The sequence below is a fragment of the Rosa chinensis genome, chromosome 4, assembly GCF_002994745.2.
Source record: "Rosa chinensis cultivar Old Blush chromosome 4, RchiOBHm-V2, whole genome shotgun sequence".
Lineage (NCBI taxonomy): Eukaryota > Viridiplantae > Streptophyta > Magnoliopsida > Rosales > Rosaceae > Rosa > Rosa chinensis.
The window spans coordinates 56,117,589-56,140,342 of NC_037091.1; the positions used below are offsets into that span (position 1 = coordinate 56,117,589).

Below are 22,754 nucleotides of genomic sequence, written 5' to 3' on the forward strand. Positions count from 1 at the left end.
TCAATGGCAACAAGGAACTTACTCAGTCAATGGATGCTTTAGATTGTGACTGATTTGCATTATTTATTTTATTTTCCAAAAACAGTTGTGAAGGCATAATGCCTCATTTTTAATTAGACTATTACTTGGTCTTAAAGTTTATTTCAATAATAGTTTGATGAATTAGATTTCTGAACAAGATCTTGATTTGATTATCGTTGGCTTATTAATAAATTTCAGATTTTATTCTGAAGCATTGAATTTATTCGATTTTTATTTACTACACATATTCACATGGTTCGAAAAAGCACTATAAAGATGTAAAGCAATACATCTAGAGAAAAATTATTAGAATGAAAAAAAATTATCATTATACTAAAATAGACATGCTCTAAAGAATATGAGTAATATTTTCTAAATTAATTAATAATACCTCCCATTTATTTGTAGGAATGAATCGAGGAGAACTTGAGTGCTTAGTTGATAGTGGGACTACCCACACCATATTAAGGAATAGGCAATTATTCATTGAATTAATAACCTATAATTCCTCTGTGAATACGATGATTGGATCATCACAAGTAATAATATAAAAGGGCGAGGAACTGCCAAATTTTTGCTGCCTAATGGCACAACATTTAAAGTCACAGACGCTCTATATGCACCAAGAGCTAATCGAACCTTGTTAAGTTTCAAAGATATTCGTGCCAACGGTTATCATGTAGAAACACACTGTGAGAATGGAACTGAATACCTTTATATTACCTCTAATGAATGTGGAAGGAAACGCATTTTAAAGAAACTTATGAGTCAATCTAGTGGACTGTACCTCACTACGATTCGGATCATTGAATCATATGTTGTCACCAACAATGAAATGTGGGACACTGACTCATACAGGCTTTGACATGACCGCCTAGGGCACCCTGGTCATGACATGATGATCAGTATTTTAAAGAACTCATACGTACATCCCTTCTTTCGAGTGAAAAATAAAATGGGAGAACAAAATTCCACACTGCAAGGTGGGGTGGGTCCTAGTATTGCTCAAATGCAACCATTGCCTTCTGAAGTACCAGAAGCACTACCTGCCTCCTATTATGCCTCATTGACTATTTCAAAGGCACATCACTCGTTTTGCAAAGCCTGCTCTTTAGCAAAAACAGGATCGAGACCTTCCTATGCTAAAGATACAAAACAAAACATTCCATTCTTACAAAGGATACAAGGAGATATCTGTGGACCTATCCATCAAGAATGCGGACCATTCAAGTACTTTATGGTTCTGGTGGATGCCTCGACACGCTGGTCACATATCGTTTTATTGTCCACAAGAAATGCTGCATTTGCAAAACTCCTAGCACAGATTATACACTTAAGGGCTCACCACCCTGATCACCTTATCAAGTCTATAAGGCTTGATAACGCTGGAGAGTTTACATCAAAAGTATTTGATGATTATTGCATGTCTATTGGGATCTATGTAGAGCATCTTGTACCTCATGTGCATACACAAAATAGTCTCGCAGAAGCCACTATCAAAAGGCTACAGATGGTGGCTAGGGCATTGGTTATGCACACCAACCTGCCTATATCTGCATGAGGTTATGTAATATTGCACGCAGCTTTACTCATTCGTTTCAGACCCACTGCTAGCTAACCATTTTCTGCGTACCAGTTGGTAACTGGATATGAGCCTTACATTTCACACTTACGCATATTTGGTTGCCCAGTATATGTGCCTATTGCGCCCCCATAGCGCACCAAAATGGGTCCTCAGAGACGATTAAGTATTTATGTTGGATACGAATCTCCAACGATTATCCTATATTTGGAACCCTTGACAGGCGATCTCTTTACCGCTAGAATTGAGGATTGTCACTTTGATGAGACAGTCTTCCCGTCGTTAGGGGGAGATAGGAAAAAGGATTTTTCAAGGGAACGACAGGAATTGTCATGGTTTGTCCCCACTCTGTCTCATTTTGATCCTCGCACTCCACAATGTGAAAGTGAAGTGAAAAGAATAATCGATCTTCAGAACGTAGCAGATTCGATGCCTGATGCGTTTACTGATATAGCAAAAGTGACGAGATCACATATACCAGCTGCAAATGTGCTTGCAAGGTTAGAAGTCCCCAACAAGGGGCATGGTGCCTCAGATAGAGGCACTGCAACCACACTTAGTGGAGGTGTGGTTGAGGCCGTGGCTCCCCAAAGGAAGAAGGGGAGGCCACTTAGTTCGATTGACACTCACCCAAGGAAGAAGAGAGCGAGTAAGGCACAAACCGATCCATTAATCATCAATGTAAAGAATTCCTCTCATGAGATTGTCTCTGATTATAGTTATATCCATGAATCAATATTGGAGGACGCTCCGATGTTTGAAATAATTCCAGAGAACAAAGAAATCTCAATAGATTATGAGAGTGTGTATGAGTTGATAGAAAGATCTTCCATACACATTGATGATGTATTTGCATACACTGTTGCTCAAGAAATCATAGAGCACGATGATATCGAACCACACTCTGTTGCAGAATGTCAACAAAGAGCAGATTGGCCTAAATGGAAAGAAGCAATCCAGGCAGAATTCGATTCTCTGACAAAGAGACGGGTATTTGGTCCGGTAGTGCTAACCCCACCAAGTGTAAAGCCTGTAGGACATAAATGCGTCTTTGTCAAAAAGCGTAATGAGAAGAATGAAGTCTTGAGGTACAAGGCTCGCCTTGTGGCGCAAGGTTTCTCACAACGCCCTGGAATTGACTACGAGGAGACATACTCTCCCGTAATGGACGTTATAACGTTTCGCTACTTAGTTAGCTTAGTAGTTTTCGAATGACTGGAAATGCAGCTCATGGATGTGGTTACTGCATATCTCTATGGGGATCTAGATTCAGAGATATATATATATGAAAGTGCCTGATGGCCTTACATTACCCAAGTCAAGTGACTCTAAACCACAGAGTGCGTTTGCAATTAGGTTGAAACGCTCATTTTACGGATTGAAACAATCCGGGTGGATGTGGTATACCTGTCTAAGTGACTACTTAATTGGGAAGGGATATAAGAACGATGAATTATGCCCATGCGTATTCATAAAGAAAACAAGTTCCGGATTTGCAATTGTAGTAGTATATGTCGATGATATGAACATAATTGGTACTCTTGATGAAATAAGAGAAACCACGAGCTACTTGAAATCCGAATTTGAGATGAAGGATCTTGGGAAAACTCGATTCTGTCTAGGCCTTGAACTAGAACACCAAGTTTGTGGAATACTAATCCACCAGTCTGCATATGTCCAAAAGATGCTCAGGCGATTTAACATGGACAAAGCGCATCCTGCTAGCACTCCCATGATCGGTAGAAGTTTGAATGCAAGGAAAGATCCATTTCGTCCAAAGGAAGATGACGAAGAGGTGTTGGAATCTGAAATTCCCTATTTAAGTGCAATAGGCGCATTATTGTACTTAGCCCAATGTACTCGACCAGACATTGCATTCTCAGTGAACTTGTTATCTAGATTTAGCTCAACGCCAACGCAGCGTCACTGGAATGGTATCAAGAACATTTTCTGATACCTAAAAGGAACCATTGACTTGGGACTGTTCTTTCCCTACAGAGAGACAAAAAGGGCCGCAGATGGAACTGCAATCCCTAAAGGAAATGTTGATGGCGAAAGCGCCACTCACTACACCTAAACGCCAAATGACGTTTTGGTTGGTTTTGCAAATGCTGGGTACCTCTCTGACCCACATAAAGGACATTCCCAAACTGGTTATGTATTTACCATTGGGAACACGACGATATCTTGGAGATCAACCAAGTAAACCCTTGTGGCTACCTCCTCGAATCACTTAGACATCATTGCTCTACATGAGGCGATTCGTGAGTGTGTATGGTTAAGATCTATCATCACACATATTCAAGGGACTAGTGGTTTGAGTTCTACCACTGAAGAGCCTATTTGTATTTATGAAGATAATGCAGCTTGCATCGAACAGATGAAGCTAGGATATGTCAAGGGTGATAATACAAAACACATATCGCCAAAGTTTTTCTACAATCAGCAACAACAGGCCCTCCTCAAGATTCAAGTGAATCAAGTAAGGTCTGAGGAGAATGTGGCAGATTTGTTCACCAAATCATTGCCTAAGGCCATATTTGAGAAACATGTGAAAAGCATAGGAATGCGAAGACTTTCCAAGTTGCCCTGATTAATTAATGTAAGTATCAGGGGGAGTCTAACACACACATGTCATCCTCAAATATAAAAAGGGTGCGTTGTGTTCTTTTCCTTAGACCAAGGTGTATTTTTTTGTCCCACAGGGTTTTTATTGTTACTTGGCAAGGTTTTTAGTGAGGCAACAACTCATGCACCATTTCGTCTTTGACTTAGCACAAGGGGGAGTATTAAAGGAAAATAACATTATGTGCCTTTGTCAAAATAACTGACGAAGAGGGAATTAAGGAATCAGTGATTACCAATCAATCAGCATCAAAGACTGATCAATCAGCATTTAATATCATCATTGTAATCGATATTTCCATTGTAATTCCTTCCCTATATAAAGGGGCTATGAAATGAAATGAGTAGACCAATTCCAATCTCAATTTTACTTTTACATTTTGTTCATTGTTTTCTCTTCATGTAGCTAGGGTTTAAACGTTAGATTTGAGTTATTATTTTTTATTTATTTTTCCTTATATTTATATTGTAGATGATAATTAATGGCTACTACTAACGTATTATATTTTTATTTTTATTACCTTTAATTAATGGCTACTTATATTTATATTTTTCCATATATTGTATATGTGAAAAATTAATGGCGGCTTATATTTATATTTTTCTTACCTTTAATTTAGATATACGTATTTTCCAAATTCAATTTACTAATGCTATTTTTTTTTAATGAAATAAATCAATATTTGGAAAGAAAAGTTAATATCTATTTCTTGACACCTAATTCAATATATTAATGCTATTTAGAAAGTTATAGAAAAAAATTTAATTAAATGAAGAAAAATATTGGTCAAAGGATCCATAAAACCAACTCTAACTGAGATGTTTATAAAAGAAGATAACCTCACCCACCAACCACTGCTCCTTTTAGACCATCGTCTCCGACCCAAAATCAGACAGGAACGAACCTCCAGAAGGCCAAAACGATGATTGCCTCTACTTTAGCTTGATGTGCACCAGACCCAACTACTAACACTTATCAAAACTAAACAACTTAAACGACTAAAATGAATCCTTCCCCAGATCAAACAGGGAGAGCATGCCAGCCAACAATCCCAACCACCTACCCAATCCCAATTTGCCCAATCCCAATTTGTGAATTCGGACCACGCCAACTGCAGCACCGCCGCCGCCACCATCCCACCTCCAAGGTCGTTGTGCCACCGTCGCTTTTGGACCCCTACTGCCTTCGAATAAACCTCGCCGACAGAGAACTAGCAGCCGCCATCCCCCTCCACCACACTCTCAAATCCCAAGCGCCCAAATCAAAAACGCAGATCAACACGAAAACTTGGACACCTACTGCAACCCTCCCCAAATCCACCAACAATGATCAATAAGCCTACCTCACAATCTGAAACCACACCTGCTACCCCAAGACTAGTCACCCATGTCTGCCACGCACCTTTCCCATGCAGCCACCGGCACCAACAGAAAGCCAGCTAGCTTGGAACCACTTCCCCCCAGACGCTGATCACTAGATCCAACCCCTAAGACAACAACCCTTTCTGATCGCACTCGACGCACACTCATGAGACCAGAGGCCTGCGCCAACTCCTACTATAGTTTACTTTTTTTTTTTTAAGGGTTAAATACTATTTACTCCTTGAACTTTCAAGGAAAAAACAGTTCAGTCCTTGCCTTTTCAATTTCACACGTTTACTCCCTCATCTCTCAATTTTGGACCAATAGGTCCAATTTGTTATTCTCCGACCAAAATGTCTATTCCACCCTCAAAATTTTTAATTAATTAATTAATTTTTTTTGAAAAGATTTTTTCTCTTTTGTTTTTTTTTTCCTTTTTTGATTGAGCAGATGAAGAGAGGTTTTGTGTTTCGGATTGATTTGGTCGCTTTAGAAATTTTGATGTTGAAGGAGAAGAGAGGTGGAAGAAGAAGAGATAAACGGAAAAGGAAAAAAAAAAAATAAAAAAAATTAAGAAAAAGAAAAAAGATGAACTGAGGGTATAATAGACATTTTAGTAGAGTTTTTTGACGGAATTGACCTATTGGTTCAAAATTGAGAGATGATATAATAAACGTGTGAAATTGAAAAGGTAGGGACTGAACTGTTTTTCCCTGAAAGTATTGTGACACAAATTTATATTGTTTACTTAAATATTTAATAAAAGGGTAAATGATCATTTACCCAATTTTGGAGTTAATTAACCCCACTTGCATTTACCCAAACACTCTAAGAGATTGCCTATTTACCCAAACACCCTGAGAGATTATTTCCCTAATACCCAATAATTAATTCTTTTTTATTTATTTTTGGGACTTTTTTGCCCTCTCATTCTTTCTCACTTAGAGAGAAGTCATTGGAGACCTTACTGGACTCCGGTGACCAGTGGCAGGCCGCAGACTCCGGTGACTGACTCCGGCGACTAGTGACTGGAATCCGGCGACCGTTCACCGGAATCCCTAATCCAGCTACCGGACTAGTGATCGGATTCCGGCGTATGAATTTATTGCCCCCCAATAAGGCTCAGTAATCATATTATTGCCCCTCAATGAACATATTATTGCCCCCCAGTAACAAGTTTATTAGGGATCAATAATTAATAAAAAATGAAGATGTTTATAATTTTGAAAGTTTTTATAGGTTTATCCAAATAAATAATCTTATTATTGCCCCAATAACCATATTATTGACCCCTAATAATCGTATTATTGACCCGCAATATACATGTATAACTCCTCAATAAAACCTTTTTGTCATTTTTCATTCTTCTTTCTTCTTTCCTTCCTGACATGTATAACTTCAGCCGCCTTGAGCACGCCATCCTCCCCATCAAAAAATTGCTCGGCTTCAAATCTAGATGCACGATGTCATCAAAAAAAAAATCCCAGATGCACGATCATATTCCAATGACACGCATCGATCCCAGACAGCATCTGCAGCATCCACCTCTTGACCTCGCCGTAGCCCATCCCGCCCTCCTTCTTCTTTGTTGCTCTGATTAGTGGCCAGAAACTCGAGCACGAGCACATCGTCCTCGTCCTTGCGCCAGAAGTACTCGTACAAAACGACGACGTTGGGGTAGTTGTGGAGCGTCTGGAGCGCCTCGATTTCGTGGAAGGCCGACTGGTAGTCGTGGACCTCCTTAAGAGCGACGTTGAGGTTGTCGGCGAGACGGCGGGCGCGGTAGACGTCGAAGTAGGCGCCGGATTTGACCCGCTCGAGGATCTAGTACTTGGCGATTATCTCGGGTCGAGTGTGGATGCTCCAGCTCTTCGCCGGTGGAGATCGATCAGTTTCAGTTGAGAGAGAGAGAGAGAGTCTGAGAGGAGAGATCGAGCAGTTTCAATTTAATTAATAGGGGTAAAATTGTCAGTTGATGTTAGACTGGGTAAATGGGGTTAAAAGACTCTTAGTGGAGTAAATGAACAATTTTAAGCTGAAATTGGGTAAGTGGTCACTGCTGGAGGAATCGCTTCTGGAGATCAAGAAGTGAAGGTCGGCGCTTATGGGTTAATTAACTCCGGTGGGTGACCAGATCACTTTTTTTTTTGTATACTTTGAGTTCCGAGAATGGGGAAGGAAAAAAATGAACCTGTACAATTGAACAATTGTGTCTGTAGTGTGTTGTTCATTTTGGTTTTGGGTGTTTATGCAATTCACTTGAGGGCAAAAATATGATTATTGGGGGGCAATAATATGGTTATTAGGAGGTAATGATATGATTACTGGGAGACAATAATGTGATTATTGAGGGGCAATAATATGGTTATTGGGGGGCAATAATATTGTTACTGGGTATTATTAGGGGGCAATAAATTCAGACGCAGGAATCCGGTCATTAGTCCGGTCGCCGGATTCAGGATTTCGATGAACGGTCGCTGGATTTCGATCACCGGTCGCCGGATTTCGATCACTGAAGTCGGCGGCTGGCCACTGGTCACCAGAGTCCGGCAAGGTCTCCGATGACTTGTCCCTCTAAGTGAGAAAGAAGAAGAGGGCAAAAAAGTCCCAAAAATAAATTAAAAAAAAGAATTAATTGAGTATTAGGGAAATAATCTCTTAGAGTGTTTGGGTAAGTGTGCAATCTTTTAGAGTGTTTGGGCAAGTGAAGTTAATTAACTCTAAAATTAGGTAAATGATCATTTCCCCTAAAATTTAAACATAATGTACAGATCAAATTAACGAACGAGCAAACGATACAGATTTAAATTTTATTTATTTATCATAATATAGATTTAGATTTGGTCATCAATAATTGGCTGAATTATCAGATTTAAATGAATTCAAATTTAGATGGATCGGTCCGCATCCCAATTTATTAACTGATTAGAAAGTTTTGGTATGAAAAGTAAGAGATACAAAACTTGAATTTTTCAGATAGAGACCAAAAATATAGAACGTTTAGGCATGTCGATACTGAATGCAGCAAAGACAGTAACGTGATAACAAGGACAATTGTAATCGACACGGAGATCTGAAGCCCAAAGCAGCATAAACACTCACGGTGCTCCTTCCTTCTTTCTCAGACACCGCACCGGAGCAACTCCTTCTTCTTCTTCTGATTCATTCTCACGCGTTCACAAAGCCTGTACCTTTCGTCCTGTACCACAGGTCAAAGTCTGTTAATTCCCGCCGATTCCGTCTCAATTAGCAATTGCGAGGGTTATGAGCAGCCGCTGCGATGTCTGAGAAGAGCGATTCCGGCCAGCTTCCGGACGGTGCTGCAGCTGCAGATTCGAATGCGATTTGGAACGACGTCGTTTCACCGGCGAACAAAACCGAGGTAAAGGCGATTCTCGCGGTTTCAATTTTTGATCGCTGTGGCTGAGTTGGTTGCAATTTTGATCTGAAGATGTGGTTTTGGATTTTTGGTTACAGGAATTGGGGAAAGTGTTGGAGGACGCGGGGTCAGGGAAGGAGGACATGTTCGAAGATTGCCCCGACGATATCTTGGTGGATGAGGTCGAACGTTTACGACTTCAGCTGGATACTAGTATTGCAGAGAAAGATGACTTTGCTCGCAAATTTAAGGTACGTAACTTTGTTCAATTAATAAAAAAATTTGATGTTTTTCGAGTAATTTTTTGTGGTTTCGAGTAGTGTTTTTGGGGTTGAATGTGGTTGTTATATGTATTGGGGTGCTTGCAGGAAGAGAGAGAGTCTTTTGTTAGAGAAGTTGGTACTCTTCGAATTCAGCTTAGGGGTCTCACTGATCAACAGCCATTGGTGGGTGAAAATGGCGGTGATTTTTGTAATAATGAGGCTGAAAGTGGAGATAATGGAGAAAAGACTGCAGTGGTGGACAAGGGTACACCGTGGATTGACTTGATAAAGGAGTGTTCTGGGTTTGTTAACAAGGCGTTGGAGGAACAGTCTCAGATTGAGGCCAGGGTGAGAGAGCTCGATGGAATTGTGTATATGAAGGATCAAGAAATCGAGGGTCTCAATGCCAATGTGAAAGTTTTATATGAGAGTCACCATGAGAAGGATGCATATTTTGAAGCTCTGGCAAATAGGATGTTGGCTTCCCTTAGCGGTGTAGTTGGTCAACAAGAACTGCTGGATGATTCTATTGGTGGAAAACTAGTACATGTTGAGAATGGCACATCTATGGTAGTTGGGAATTTCACCCGGATGCTTTCTGAAATTGAACATTTCAGACAGTGTTTGCCTGAGACCGGGTTTGATCATAGTTCGCAGGAGGTGGGGGGCATTTTTGCTGCTGCTCGTAATGAGTTACTTGAGCTCAGAAGAAAGGAAGCAGAATTTGTTGAAAGACTGAGTCTTCTAGAAGATTCAAATAGGAAATTGGTTGAAGAACTGGACAATCAGAGAGCGATAGCTGAAAGGCTGAATGCAGAACTTGGACAAACAAAAATGGAGCTGGAGCAGGAGAAGAATAGGTGTGCTAATACTAGAGAGAAGCTTACTATCGCTGTGCAGAAAGGCAAGGGATTGGTACAGCAAAGAGACTCATTGAAGCAGTCCATTGCTGAAAAACTGAGTGAGCTTGAGAAGTGTCGGACTGAATTGCAGGAGAAGTCAAGTGCTCTTGAAGCTGCTGAATTAAGCAAGGAGGAATTGATTAGGAGTGAAAACTCAGTTGCATCACTGCAAGAAACACTTTCCCAAAATAATGTAATTCTTCAGAAACTTGAAGAAATGTTGTCTCAGACTGGTGTACCTGAAGAGCTTCAATCTACGGATATTGTAGAGAGACTTCGATGGCTTGTGGATGAAAGTGTTAAACTCAAGGAAATTTCTATGGAATTCCAAACCTTGAAAGATGCTATGTATGCTATTGGTCTACCAGAAGTTATTTCATCTTCTAGTTTGGAATCTCAAGTAAGTTGGCTTCGCGAATCATATTCTCAGGCGAATGAGGAAGTGCTTTTGCTACGTAATGAAATTACTGCAACTAAGGAAGTGGCACATAAAAATATTGACCAGTTAACTGAATCACTTTCAGCTGAATTGCGGGCAAAAGAACATCTCCAAGCAGAGTTGGACAACATAACATCGGAATACAATGAGATTATCAAGAAAGAGCATCAAGTGTCTTTAGAGAAAGCTCAGATGGTCAGAAGGTTACTTGATGTGTCTGGAGTTGTAATGGACAATGAGGATGTCTCTCAACTTTCCTCAGACATTGCCACACTCATTGACACATGTATTGAGAAGATAAAAGAACAGAGCTCTGCTTCACTTTCGGCTGAAATGCAGGCAAAGGAAGTTCTCCAAGTGGAGTTAGACAGTCTTACATCAAAGTACAAAGAGATAGTTGAAAAGGAGCGTCAAGTATCTTCTGAGAATGCTGAGATGGTCAAAATGTTACTTGATGTCTCTGGAATTGTGATTGACAATGAGGATGTCTCTCAGCTTTCCTCAGACATTGGCACGTTTATTGACACATGTATTGGGAAGATAAAAGAACAGAGCAGTGCTTCATTTGAACAGTCAACTGCTTCGCTTTCAGCTGAAATGCAAGCAAAGGAATTTCTCCAAGTAGAGTTGGAGAGTCTAACATCGAAGTACAAAGAGATTGTTGAGAAAGAGCGTCAAGTGTCTTCAGAGAAGGCTGAGATGGTCAAAATGTTACTTGATGTCTCTGGAATTGTGATTGACAATGAAGATGTCTCTCAGCTTTCCTCAGACACTGCCACGCTCATTGATAGATGCGTTCAGAAGATAAAAGAACAGAGCAGTGCCTCACTTGATTCTCCAAGTTTCGATGTGGAGCTATTTGAAACAATTCAAAGCCACTTGTACGTAAGAGATCAGGAGTTGATGCTCTGTCGGAATATTCTAGAAGAGGAGATGGTGATGAAATCAGAGGTGAATAAACTGTCGGAGGAATTACGAATTGTGTCTCAACAAGTTGAGGCATTGAAGGAGGAAAAAGGGTCCCTACAGAGAGATATTGAACGGTCAGAACAGGAGAATGCTATGATAAGGGAGAAGTTATCCGTGGCAGTCAAGGAAGGTAAGGAAATGGTTCAAGAGCGGGGAAATGCTTCATTTGAACAGAGCAGTGCTTCATTTGAACAGTTAACTGCTTCTCTTTCAGCTGAAATGCAGGCAAAGGAATATCTCCAAGTAGAGTTGGAGAGTCTAACATTGAAGTACAAAGAGATTGTTGAGAAAGAGCGTCAAGCGTCTTCAGAGAAGGCTGAGATGGTCAAAATGTTACTTGATGTCTCTGGAATTGTGATTGACAATGAAGATGTCTCTCAGCTTTCCTCAGACACTGCCACGCTCATTGATAGATGCGTTCAGAAGATAAAAGAACAGAGCAGTGCCTCACTTGATTCTCCAAGTTTCGATGTGGAGCTATTTGAAACAATTCAAAGCCACTTGTACGTAAGAGATCAGGAGTTGATGCTCTGTCAGAATATTCTAGAAGAGGAGATGGTGGTGAAATCAGAGGTGAATAAACTGTTGGAGGAATTACAAATTGTGTCTCAACAAGTTGAGGCATTGAAGGAGGAAAAAGGATCCTTACAGAGAGATATTGAACGGTCAGAAGAGAAGAATGCTATGATAAGGGAGAAGTTATCCATGGCAGTCAAGAAAGGTAAGGGAATGGTTCAAGAGCGGGAAAACTTGAAACTTCGTGTGGAAGAAAAGAACTCGGAGATTGAGAAGCTAAGGCTTGAGTTACAGCAGGAACAATCCACACTGTCTGAATGCAGGGACAAGATAAATAGCTTGTCTGCTGATACAGACTGCATTCCAAAGTTAGCAGCTGATCTTGTTGCTATGAAGGAACAAAGGGATCAACTCGAACAGTTCTTACTGGAGAGCAATAACATGTTACAGAGAGTAACTAAAGCGATTGATGCAATTGTGCTTCCTGTTGATTCTTTTGAAGAACCTTTGGGGAAGGTGAACTGGCTTGCAGGATACCTGAGTGAATGTCATGATGCTGAGGCAAAAGCAAAGCAAGAGTTGGGAAAAGTACAAGAGGAAACAAGTAATCTTGTGTTTAAGTTGGAAGAAGCCCATTCAACAATAAATTCACTGGAAAATGAATTATCAGTGGCGGAGAATAGTTTGTCACAACTTGCTGAAGAAAAGAGGGAAATGGAAGTCAGTAAGACCAGTGTTGAAAAAGAGTTACAGAGAGCATCAGAAGAAGCTGTTTCCCAGGCTAGCAAGTTTAGCGAGGTTTCTGCAGCTAAAAAGTCGCTGGAAGAGGCATTATCACTTGCAGAAAATAATATATCTGTTCTTGTCAGTGAAAAGGAGGGGGCTTTAGTCAGTAGAGCCACTGCAGATACAGAGCTAGGAAAGGTCAAAGAGGAAGTTGATATACAGACCAGCAAACTAACAGATGCCTACAAGACCATAGAGTCACTTGAAGTTGCACTTTCTCAGGTACAGGCCAACGTTTCTTTACTTACTGAACAAAACAATGGTGCTCAAATTGGTAGATCCAATTTAGAGGCTGAGCTAAAGAAACTGCAAGAGGAAGCTAGGTTGCAGGATAACAAGCTTGCAGATGCCAGTGCAACCATAAATAAACTGGAAGATGCACTGTTGAAAGCAGGGAATGATATATCTGAACTTGAAACTGGAAAGAAAAATGCTGAAGAGGAGATATTAAAACTCAGTTCCAAGTTAAATGCATCCATCGAAGAGTTGCCTGGAACTAATGGCAACACAGAAAACAGGTCCTTAGAGCTCACTGATCACCTTGATAATCTTCAAGTGCTAATGAAGGACGAGACTATGTTGTCCACAATGAAAAGATGTTTTGCGAACAAGTTTGAGAGCCTGAAAGATATGGATCTCATTCTTAAAAATATAAGAGACCAGTGTGTTTCAGGGGGTTTAGCTGAGCTGCAAGGTCAGCAAGTACTGGAGGTATGCACAAGGTTTCTTCAATACTGCTGACTTGCTCTTACTTTTTTGCTTGCTATGCCAGGGGATCAACATTTGTCTGCTTTTGGAGCTTACTTGTTTCAATCATTATGTTTACCAATCACATACTTCTTCCCAGGAAGGATATGTTTGCTAGTATATCCCAAGGTTAATACTTTACATCGAACACGGTCCTCAGATTGCATATTAGTTTTTTATTAGCTCTGATAAAGTCCAATTCCTTCAAATGTTTCCATAAAATGGTTCCTGACGACTGAAAATCTTTGTGATGATTACCCTTAGTATCTGTGAGAACTTATAGGTTGTAGGTATCTCTCTCCTCCTATGTTTGTCTTTGCATTCACATACCCTCTCTAAATGTCTATGGTATAATATAACACAAGATTTTTACTGTTTTGTTTATTCTTTCAATCTTTCGTACTGCTCAGGTCTAATTAGCTCCTTTCATTACTTATTTCAGGAAGATTCATATGTGACCAAATCTTTTTCAGATGGTCTTGTCAATATTGTCAGTGTTGAAAAGGACAATGCTGAGGTCAATGGTGCAGATGGTAATGATATATCTTCATATTTGAAGACGACTGTGGAAAGGTTGCAGTTACGCGACATGGTTCTGTCACAAAATTTTGAACGCTTCTCTTCTTTTATAGATGAGTTTATTGAAACTCTGTTAAGAAATTTACAGGCACGAAGTGATGAAGTAGCAATTATGTTCGAGCACATGCAGTCTTTTAAACAAAAAGCAAATAATTTGGAAATATATAAACATGAACAGGAGAATACCATAGCCATTTTAGAAAATGATCTCAAGTCTCTTGTCTCTGCTTGTACTGATGCAACCAGAGAACTGCAATTTGAAGCTAAGAACAAGTTACTTGAACTCCGCTCTGTTCCTGAACTTGAGGAATTGAGACATAATTTGCCCCAAGAAGCAGGAGCAACTGATGGAGAGACCACGGAAACACATGAGCAAGGTATTGATGGCAGCAACTATGGTAAAACAGCAGGAATGTTGCCAGTTGCTTGCAGAAATGTTCAAGCTTTGGTCAGACAGTTTGAGATCACAAGTAAAGTGGCCGCGTCTACAATTGAAGATTTGCAGAAGAAACTGAAAGAAGCTAGAACTACTTCTGAAAAAGCCATTGAAGAAAGGGATCTAAGACAAAATAGGATTTCCAAGTTGGAGGCGGATATATATGCGTTAGAAAGTTCTTGCACTAATCTGACGCTTAAACTAGAGGATTATCAAGCAAAAGAGGATAGATTGAAGGAAAGGGAGGCAGAACTTTCATCACTACACAATACTTTGTCAATGAAAGAACAAGGTAAATACCTCTTTCCTCTTCTTTTCTTTTCTTTTCCTGATATTTCTGGACATATCTACCTAGGCTGTTCTAATGATGTCTAATATTTTATTCGCTCACATTTTGCCTTTCAGAGAATGAAGACTCCCTCCTATCAGCATCAGAAGTCAAAATCCTCTTTGACAAAATCAAAGGGATTGAAATCCCTAAACCAGAGTCAGAAGTAGGAGACTTAGAATCCCATAATTCAACTCATGTGAAGAAGCTCTTTTGCGTTATCGATAATATTAGTAACTTTCAGCATCAGATAAACTCACTGTCTTGCGAAAAAGAAGAGCTTCAGTCAACACTCCGAACGCAGTTGCTTGAAATAGAGCATCTAAAGGAGGAGGTGGAAAACCATGTCAGAGATGGACAAGATACTGAGAAGATGAAAAATGAACTGTCTGTGCTGATATATGCTTTGCAAAAAATTATAGATATGTCGGGAGGTGATGATTTAGTTGGAGACGAGAAGTCTGCTGGTGTGAAGGGACTTGTGTCGGTGTTAGAGAAGCAGGTTATGGCTTTGCTACTTGAATCTAAAAATTCAAAATCAAAAGCTCAGGAACTTGGCACTAAGTTGGCCGAGAGCCAAAAGGTTGTGGATGAATTATCAACCAAGGTTAATTTACTTGAAGTTTCAGCTCAAGGAAGGGTTGCTCAGCCAGAGATTGTCCAGGAAAGGAGCATCTTTGAAGCACCTTCCTTGCCTACTGGTTCAGAGATATCTGAAATTGAAGATGTGGTAAGTAGTTAGTTTCCTTCTTTCTGCATAGTTTTATTGATTCTGTTTTACTAGTGATATTTGATACAAGTTTTTCCCGTTAAGTTGAGATGTTTTATGGTAATATTATACACACTTAAACTTCCATAGGCGATTGCGGTTTTGGCTCATTAAGGTGCTTACTATTAGTTGGATGCTGACCAATGTGCTTTAGAGATGAACTGTGGTAGTCGCTTTGTTTCAACATCTTTGTAATGTTGGGAGGGATTCTTTGTATGGAGATCTGTTAGGACTGAAGTGTTTCTTATATTTCAATTATTATTTAGGGATCACTTGGAAGCAAAACGATATCCCCTGTTCCATCAGCAGCTCATGTGCGCATGATGCGAAAGGGTTCCACTGACCATCTTGCAATTGATATCGATCCCAAATCTACTCGTTTAATCAGCACTGAAGAAACTGACGAGGACAAAGGTTTGAACTCTAGGATGTCTGCCATTTCTAATTTCTAGTAGCTTTAAAGTCTGCTAACTTATCTCTTTCCTTCTTGTTTTTTTTGTTTTCGTCCTATTATCCAGGCCATGTATTCAAGTCTCTCAATGCATCTGGTATCATTCCAAGACAAGGAAAGTTGATTGCAGATCGAATTGATGGAATTTGGTATAGTCCTAAACCTGTTCTATAAAGAAGAGGGTGTGGTGGAAAATATCAGACCATGCTAGACATCTTTTTCTTGTCCTTAGAAAATTAATGATATTTCTTTCCGAAACATATTAGAGGAAAAGTCCATAGGAGGTACCTAGCATCTAAGAGTTTGGTATTTGGTTGTCTTTGATCAATGTTGGCCACCACCCTTCTAATGGAATCGAGTTTGATTGGCCTGGCTATGGGTAGTCAATTTGGTCATGGTCTTATTTTACAATATAAAGTTGAATTAGGGTGCGTATTTGGATATACCTACAGAACCCTAAGTTGATTATGATATCTATGTGCAGGGTATCTGGTGGTCGAAGTTTGATGAGTCGCCCAAGGGCTAGGCTAGGCGTCATTGCCTACTGGCTTGTCTTGCATCTGTGGCTGCTAGGAGTCATCATTCTGTAAAGAAGCCTTTGATAGATTACACCCTCGACTTCTCATTTGGGTCTGCAAGCAAAATTGTATCATAGATAGATGACATTTTGTAATTTTTTTTTCTCCCATTCTTTTTTGCCACTTTGCATTATGCCCCATCCCCAAATTACTTCTCTCCGATCACATTTTTAGGTTGCAGAGAATCAAATCAAAAGGCTCTATGCCCGTGGAAAATGTTACACATTTGTTACTTGTTCGTCAGATTCAATCTTAGTTCAGTAGGCGACAGAGTAACAGACAGTGTTTGTAGTTACTAGTTAGTGAAGTAAAGTGATAGCTCTCTCAAGTTTCGACATTTTTTCTTTAGATTTTCCGTTTTAATGTGAATGGATTTTACATATTTTTGTTGTAATAAGACCTTAAAAAATTAAAAATATGAAGAGCTTAGCCTCAAACAAAAACCTCTAAAAATGAAAAACGTTAATGGCCTCACATTTCTGCTAATATCATAAATCCCGAAACTACCCGTTCAACTAGAACCCTGCATCGGTTTTGACTTTTGACAGATGAGTGATCTATCATCATCTAATTTTTCTGGAAAATGGACTAACTGGGTTTCAGCAGGCATCAAAGAGCATCCATTAAACAAATGGGTTGGCTTACAGTAAACAATGCATCTACAACCTCATTGAATTGGGGGAACTCTATCTTCACTTGTAAGGCTTCATCACACCTCTTGAGTTTTATCTTTATTTTTCTGGGCTTCTCCAGGTTGTTTAAGATACTGACCAACTGTTATGGTATTGCTTCCTGCTTTGATTGAACAAAAACCCTGAAATATGTGATCAGGTGGGAAGTGTATTGGCCTCTATGATGTGCAAAAGTGTTTGCCAGCCAAATCATGCAGTGTGAGACTTTCATAGTTGCACTGTTTGGCCTATAATCTTAAGTACTTGATTTTTCATGTATCATTTCAATGGAAATATGAGTTTCTGTATTAGCAGGGAGTTGCATTTAGCCCAAGAGCTTTTGCAAGCCGGAATTCGCTGAAGAAGTTGAGAAGGGAGAGACTAGCAAGCGAAAGGGTAGCCGATAAAACTACTGCTAGTTCTGAAAATGTTCAAAATGACAACAAGGTGGAGCTTTCTGATGATTCAGCTGCAGAGAAAGGGGTTAATATCCCTTCCAGAGGTGCTGTGCTTCAGGCTTGCACTGTTACTTCCGGGTTGATAGCTGCTTTGGGTATACTAATTCGACAGGTAGGAGTTTCTTCTAGGAATGATGTATGATCAGTAGATTATATACCGGTTTTGCATTTCTGAATCGATGTTGTTATGGAATCCTAAGCTTGCCTTCTTTTATAGTTTGTAATGTTGATGTATGATTGATCTCATTGAAAGCTTCATCTTCTTGCTATGAGACAAACTGTCCTACTATTTATGGTAAGGCTCGGCAGTTTTTCGCTGACTAGCAACTATTCATGACCACACCACAGATTTGTCATAAGAAATTGAACTATGAATTAAAAGTCCAAATATCTTAGTTAGGACAAGATTCTTGTCTCTTGCTAATAGAGGTTTGCTTAACTTGTTAATTATTCTGCATTTTACATTTTGTTCCTATATGTTTACTTGCAGGCATCTCATGTTGCATCGGTTGAAGGATTACCAGTCCTTGACTGCTCATTGGAAGTATCATGTACGCACTCTTCACAAACTCTTCTCTGTGCAAAAATGTCAAATCATTCAAACTCTATTTTCGTTCATCTTTATGAGGAGCCCTGCATCTCTGGCAGAGAGACAGCCAATGAGAAAGCTATTCTGAAATAGATTTAAAAAAAAAAAAATGCAAATAACTAATGGAATTTGCTGCAGTGATCATTAGTATAAAGAGTACAACTTTTTGCCTCCCTTCTGTACAGTTGATTTTGAGGTGTGGCATCTTCAGTTGATTGCCGGATTGGTTATTTTGATATCATCATCCCGATATATATTACTGAAGACATGGCCAGAATTTGCAGAGTCTAGCAATGCAGCCAATCAACAGGTATCTACTATTTCACTTTCTGTACCCAGAACTGTCTCTAGTCAACTACTAGCTATAAATTTCTTAACATTGTGTTGAAGGTAGAATACTTGAAAAACAAAAATGTCCTAGCTATTTGGTAAGTGATATCATATAGTAAGTCAGCTGGACTTGCTGGCTGTCGCCTGTCGGAATCCTTTAAAGTTAAAATGAGGGTATTATCCATGTCTGCTTCTGCATCTCTGACATAATTCAATTCTGTAATTTAGGTCCTTACTTCACTTCAACCTTTGGATTTCATAATCGTTGCATTTTTACCTGGGGTCAGCGAGGTGGGCAGATTATACTTAACCACATTTTTTTTCTCTTCCATGTTCAGCTACTTAAACTAATTCATTGTGCATTATCTGGACAGGAACTTCTTTTCCGGGGTGCGCTGCAGCCTCTTTTTGGATCCAATTTGAGTAGTGCAGTGGTGGTTGCCCTCGTCTTTGGTGTTCTACACCTGGGCAGTGGCCGAAAGTATTCCTTTGCAGTCTGGTACTTATCTTCTCAAGCCACACATTAATTAACTGCAATAACCTTAACCTTCTTTTGGTATCTTTTTTTTTGTTTTTTTTTCCATTATAACAACTAAAAGAAAGGAAAAATAAATTAAAAAAAGAGGAAAGAAAAAACTATCTCAATTTCTTAGTGTTATGCAATTTTATTCCCCAAAAAGAAAAAGCTGAAAGATATGTGACAGGTTCAATGGTTCAATATTTTGGCCAAGTGATGATTTGATTTGTTGTTACAGGGCAAGTTTGGTTGGGTTTGTGTATGGTTACGCAGCCATTGCATCTTCTAGCCTTGTTGTGCCAATGGTTTCTCATGCAGTGAACAATTTGGTGGGAGGGATTTTATGGCAATACAGTTCAGATTCATCAGGAGAGATATCAGATTAAACTAGAAGTAAATGCTGTTAGCTAGAATAGGGAAAGATTAAAATGATACACGTACAAAATTCAAGATGAAATGAACTTGTCTGCCCTTTTAAAGTTTTAATATGAATGCACTAATGGCATTTCTTTTTCTGTTCAAAGGTGTCGATTTGATTCGATATCATCAAGATGTAATTCATCCCATTGAATTTACAAATGTGATAATTTGTCATTAAATTTCAAGGTGCTATAAATAGAGGAGAAAAATGCTTTCTTGCAAAGCAGTGTGCAAATTAACCTTAAGCACTAGTATCTTATAGTTAGCTGAAAGAGAATCAACAAGATGATGAAGTCATCATTGGCAATCATGTTTCAGTTGTTCTCTGTCGTTCTGATGGCTAACATGGGCCAAATGAAATTAGTAGAAGCCAGCGGTAACAGGATGCTTTCGCAAGCTGCTGATCAGAACGGCATTGTTCTTCGTATGTACTCTTACCTCTTTGATGGATCTATATATCCACTGTTCTTAACTTTAGTTGTAATATATATACAGTTGCTAATTAATCTTGCACTTGTATGTTCTTCTATATGGATTTTGAATGATGGATCAGCTTGCCCGCCCGGCTGTCCGCACAATCATACTCATCCTAATTGCTGCGACTGTGATACGACCAAAGGTTCCTGCAACGAGTGTTGCAAAACCAGCACTCCATTGATTGTAAGGCGCAACAAACGTCCTTTATTCCCAGATGCTGATCAGAACGGCATTGTTCTTCGTATGTACTCTTACCTCTGTGATGGATCTATATATCCACTGTTCTTAACTTTAGTTGTAATATATATACAGTTGCTAATTAATATTGCACTTATATGTTCTTGTATGTGGATTTTGAATGATGGATCAGCTTGCCCGCCCGGCTGTCCGCACAATCATACTCATCCTGATTGCTGCGACTGTGATTTCACCAAAGGTTCCTGCAAGAGGTGTTGCTAAATTTAATTCCCTTGAATTAATCCTAGCTGCTGTTGCAATTACGCTTCCCCAATTATCAAAGTGCCTAGCTTGTTCTGCTCAGCTCCAATAGTCAAGTCTGGCCGCTTGTTTGCTAAATTTGGGTTTCGTTTTGTTTATGCCTTGTGCCCTCTAATGGACCACAATAAACTACTATCATCATTATGTTGTTTTTGTTATGAACAAATAATCTCTACATCTACAAGCAATTTGCAGATTAATTTCTCATCAAATAGTGCAATTTAATTTTCACTTGTATTGTTACTCTTTTGAGGACTTATTTTGTTGTGGGATGACAAGTTAGACTACTTGGGCAAAAGAAACTTCATATTCAGAAGGACCGATATGAAGATCGGAAATTTACAAATTTAAAGGCTTATAGATTCTAGAAACTAGTATGGAATGATGTTTTTCGAGTTGCTAGAGTCAAAGTTCAGTTGGTACGGTGGACAACTTTAGGCTCTGTCATCGATTTAGGGAATCAAAAGATGAAAATTTATCGAATCCAAAGCGCATCAAGTCTCGCTCCGACAGAAATTAGTTTGAATTCTTGGTTATGGAGAGAGGTCGATCTGGCCTCTGGGGGATAAGGTTACAACTATAGCACGGTGGGCAGCCCCCCAGCGGATTTGCTTAATGTGGCATCCATAGCCCCTGTCATTTCAACATTTCAATCCAGATAGACGGATAGTCTTTCGTGAGTCGAACTCACAATCTCTTACTTACAAATAGGAGAATAATGTCACTAGACCAAATTGTACCGAGCGTAATAATTCTAATTGAGCATATTTGTTTGATTTATTGAATATATACATCCCATTAAGATGGGAAAGAATCCAACCACAGAAATTTATCAATTGGGATTATTTGATCTCAATTTGACATAATATATATATATATACACATTTTTTTTTTTGAAAGAAATGTGGATTTCATTAAAACGCATGCCAAGATGGTCATTACATATCCTTCTGCTGCCTTCAACTAGACAGATCAAGAAATTGTAGTAGGAGACTAGGAGAAATTACTGTGATACATAGAGATAAACCACCTATATTCGAATAAATGCTCATTTATTAAAGTGAGCCTATAAACTATGGAGATTCTGAGACATGGCACATAGGCCCAACGCCGCAAGAACCTAGATTTCTAGGGCTAGAAGGTTTGGCCATGTAGGTCAGCCATAGAACTTCTTCCGCACCAACTTTTCTTGGTTTAGGCTCCAAAGGAGAGGTCTGACCCAATATGAAGTGGGTCCGAAAACAGCCCAACAATTTGACAAGCCCTTTTGATATGGAAGAACTAACCTGGCCCAAACAAAAGCTCATTTTGACATAACATTGGACACCCTAGTTACTATGGGCACCCAAGCCTTTGAAAGCCGGCCACTGATAGTCAGACTCGCAGCGCCACCGATCACCGCCGTCATCCTCAACTTAGTTGCAGCCTCACTAGCGCTACTGTATTCTAGCACTTGCAGTGCACCTCCGATTGCCCCAAGCACTCTATTCCGTATAAAACCCGATGTGCCCAACCCAAAGTTAGCATCATCCAGGCGAGAATAGAGCCGTTGAGATTCAGGCCATCGCATGGGTACCTTTATTAGTTCAGTGACAATTGCAAACAGAAGCAATAATGTCCAAAGTTGTTCCAAGTTTGATCCATTGAGACTTTGACCTTGAACAACATTGCAAGGAAATACCAGAAGCGGCGTCACCTCCATCTCAACCTTGTAGGGAACCATCATGCCAGTCGCCAGTGAATCTGGCCACCATCTCGACTTGGATTCAGGTCGTCTCCCTGATTTGGATCCCACCAGACAACCCCATGATGATCATCAGGCTAATCAAATTGCCAATACTTTGAACCCGCCATAGACATCAATAGTAGAGCTTGAGAGGTGTAGATGAGACGGTACCCAATAAGATGGATTGAATGATAGGAAAGGACCCAAATAGACATGCCCTGGGTTTGGAAGTCAGCCGGAGCCGCTATGTTTGTCTCTACCACAAGAAAGCAGCGCTAGTGTTAGCGCGAGAAGCGTCGCTGGGAGCGCTAGGGTTTTCCTTCCAATTATGTATAT

At 39.7% G+C, this 22,754-nt stretch overlaps 2 protein-coding genes across 4 annotated transcripts; both read left to right on the top strand.

The window, feature by feature from the left end:
- Nucleotides 1-8,522: 8,522 nt before the first annotated feature.
- On the top strand, nt 8,523-17,067 carry LOC112198035 (myosin-11). 2 transcript variants are annotated; one of them, XM_024339049.2, is made up of 8 exons: nt 8,525-8,972; nt 9,068-9,220; nt 9,338-13,555; nt 14,034-14,898; nt 15,012-15,664; nt 15,970-16,117; nt 16,222-16,303; nt 16,639-17,067. In XM_024339049.2, exons 1-8 carry the CDS (start codon nt 8,871-8,873, stop codon nt 16,742-16,744), a joined length of 6,327 nt encoding a protein of 2,108 aa, XP_024194817.1. In that variant the 5' UTR covers nt 8,525-8,870; the 3' UTR covers nt 16,745-17,067. The 2 variants fall into 2 exon arrangements, 1 of the variants encoding a protein (XP_024194817.1); XR_005810009.1 differs by lacking the exons at nt 16,222-16,303; nt 16,639-17,067 and adding an exon at nt 15,794-15,869 and having other exon boundaries at nt 8,523-8,972; nt 15,970-16,110.
- A 151-nt stretch (nt 17,068-17,218) lies between these two features.
- LOC112198036 lies at nt 17,219-20,904 on the top strand. 2 transcript variants are annotated; one of them, XM_040518364.1, is made up of 10 exons: nt 17,219-17,430; nt 17,564-17,622; nt 17,719-17,973; nt 18,352-18,412; nt 18,636-18,760; nt 19,009-19,071; nt 19,155-19,279; nt 19,536-20,141; nt 20,271-20,435; nt 20,565-20,904. In XM_040518364.1, exons 1-8 carry the CDS (start codon nt 17,364-17,366, stop codon nt 19,681-19,683), a joined length of 903 nt encoding a protein of 300 aa, XP_040374298.1. In that variant the 5' UTR covers nt 17,219-17,363; the 3' UTR covers nt 19,684-20,141; nt 20,271-20,435; nt 20,565-20,904. The 2 variants fall into 2 exon arrangements, with proteins under 2 accessions (XP_040374298.1, XP_024194819.1); XM_024339051.2 differs by lacking the exon at nt 20,271-20,435.
- The last annotated feature ends 1,850 nt before the right edge of the window (nt 20,905-22,754 follow it).

Bases quoted from the DNA above. Each gene is read 5' to 3' on its own strand.
- LOC112198036 (XM_040518364.1), top strand. From the start codon at position 17,364: ATGGGTTGGCTTACAGTAAACAATGCATCTACAACCTCATTGAATTGG. The intron at 17,431-17,563 runs GTAAGGCTTCAT...ATATGTGATCAG, and splicing joins GGGGAACTCTATCTTCACTT to GTGGGAAGTGTATTGGCCTC. The intron at 18,413-18,635 runs GTACGCACTCTT...CCTTCTGTACAG, and splicing joins CTGCTCATTGGAAGTATCAT to TTGATTTTGAGGTGTGGCAT.
- LOC112198035 (XM_024339049.2), top strand. From the start codon at position 8,871: ATGTCTGAGAAGAGCGATTCCGGCCAGCTTCCGGACGGTGCTGCAGCT. The intron at 9,221-9,337 runs GTACGTAACTTT...GGGTGCTTGCAG, and splicing joins ACTTTGCTCGCAAATTTAAG to GAAGAGAGAGAGTCTTTTGT. The intron at 13,556-14,033 runs GTATGCACAAGG...TACTTATTTCAG, and splicing joins AAGGTCAGCAAGTACTGGAG to GAAGATTCATATGTGACCAA.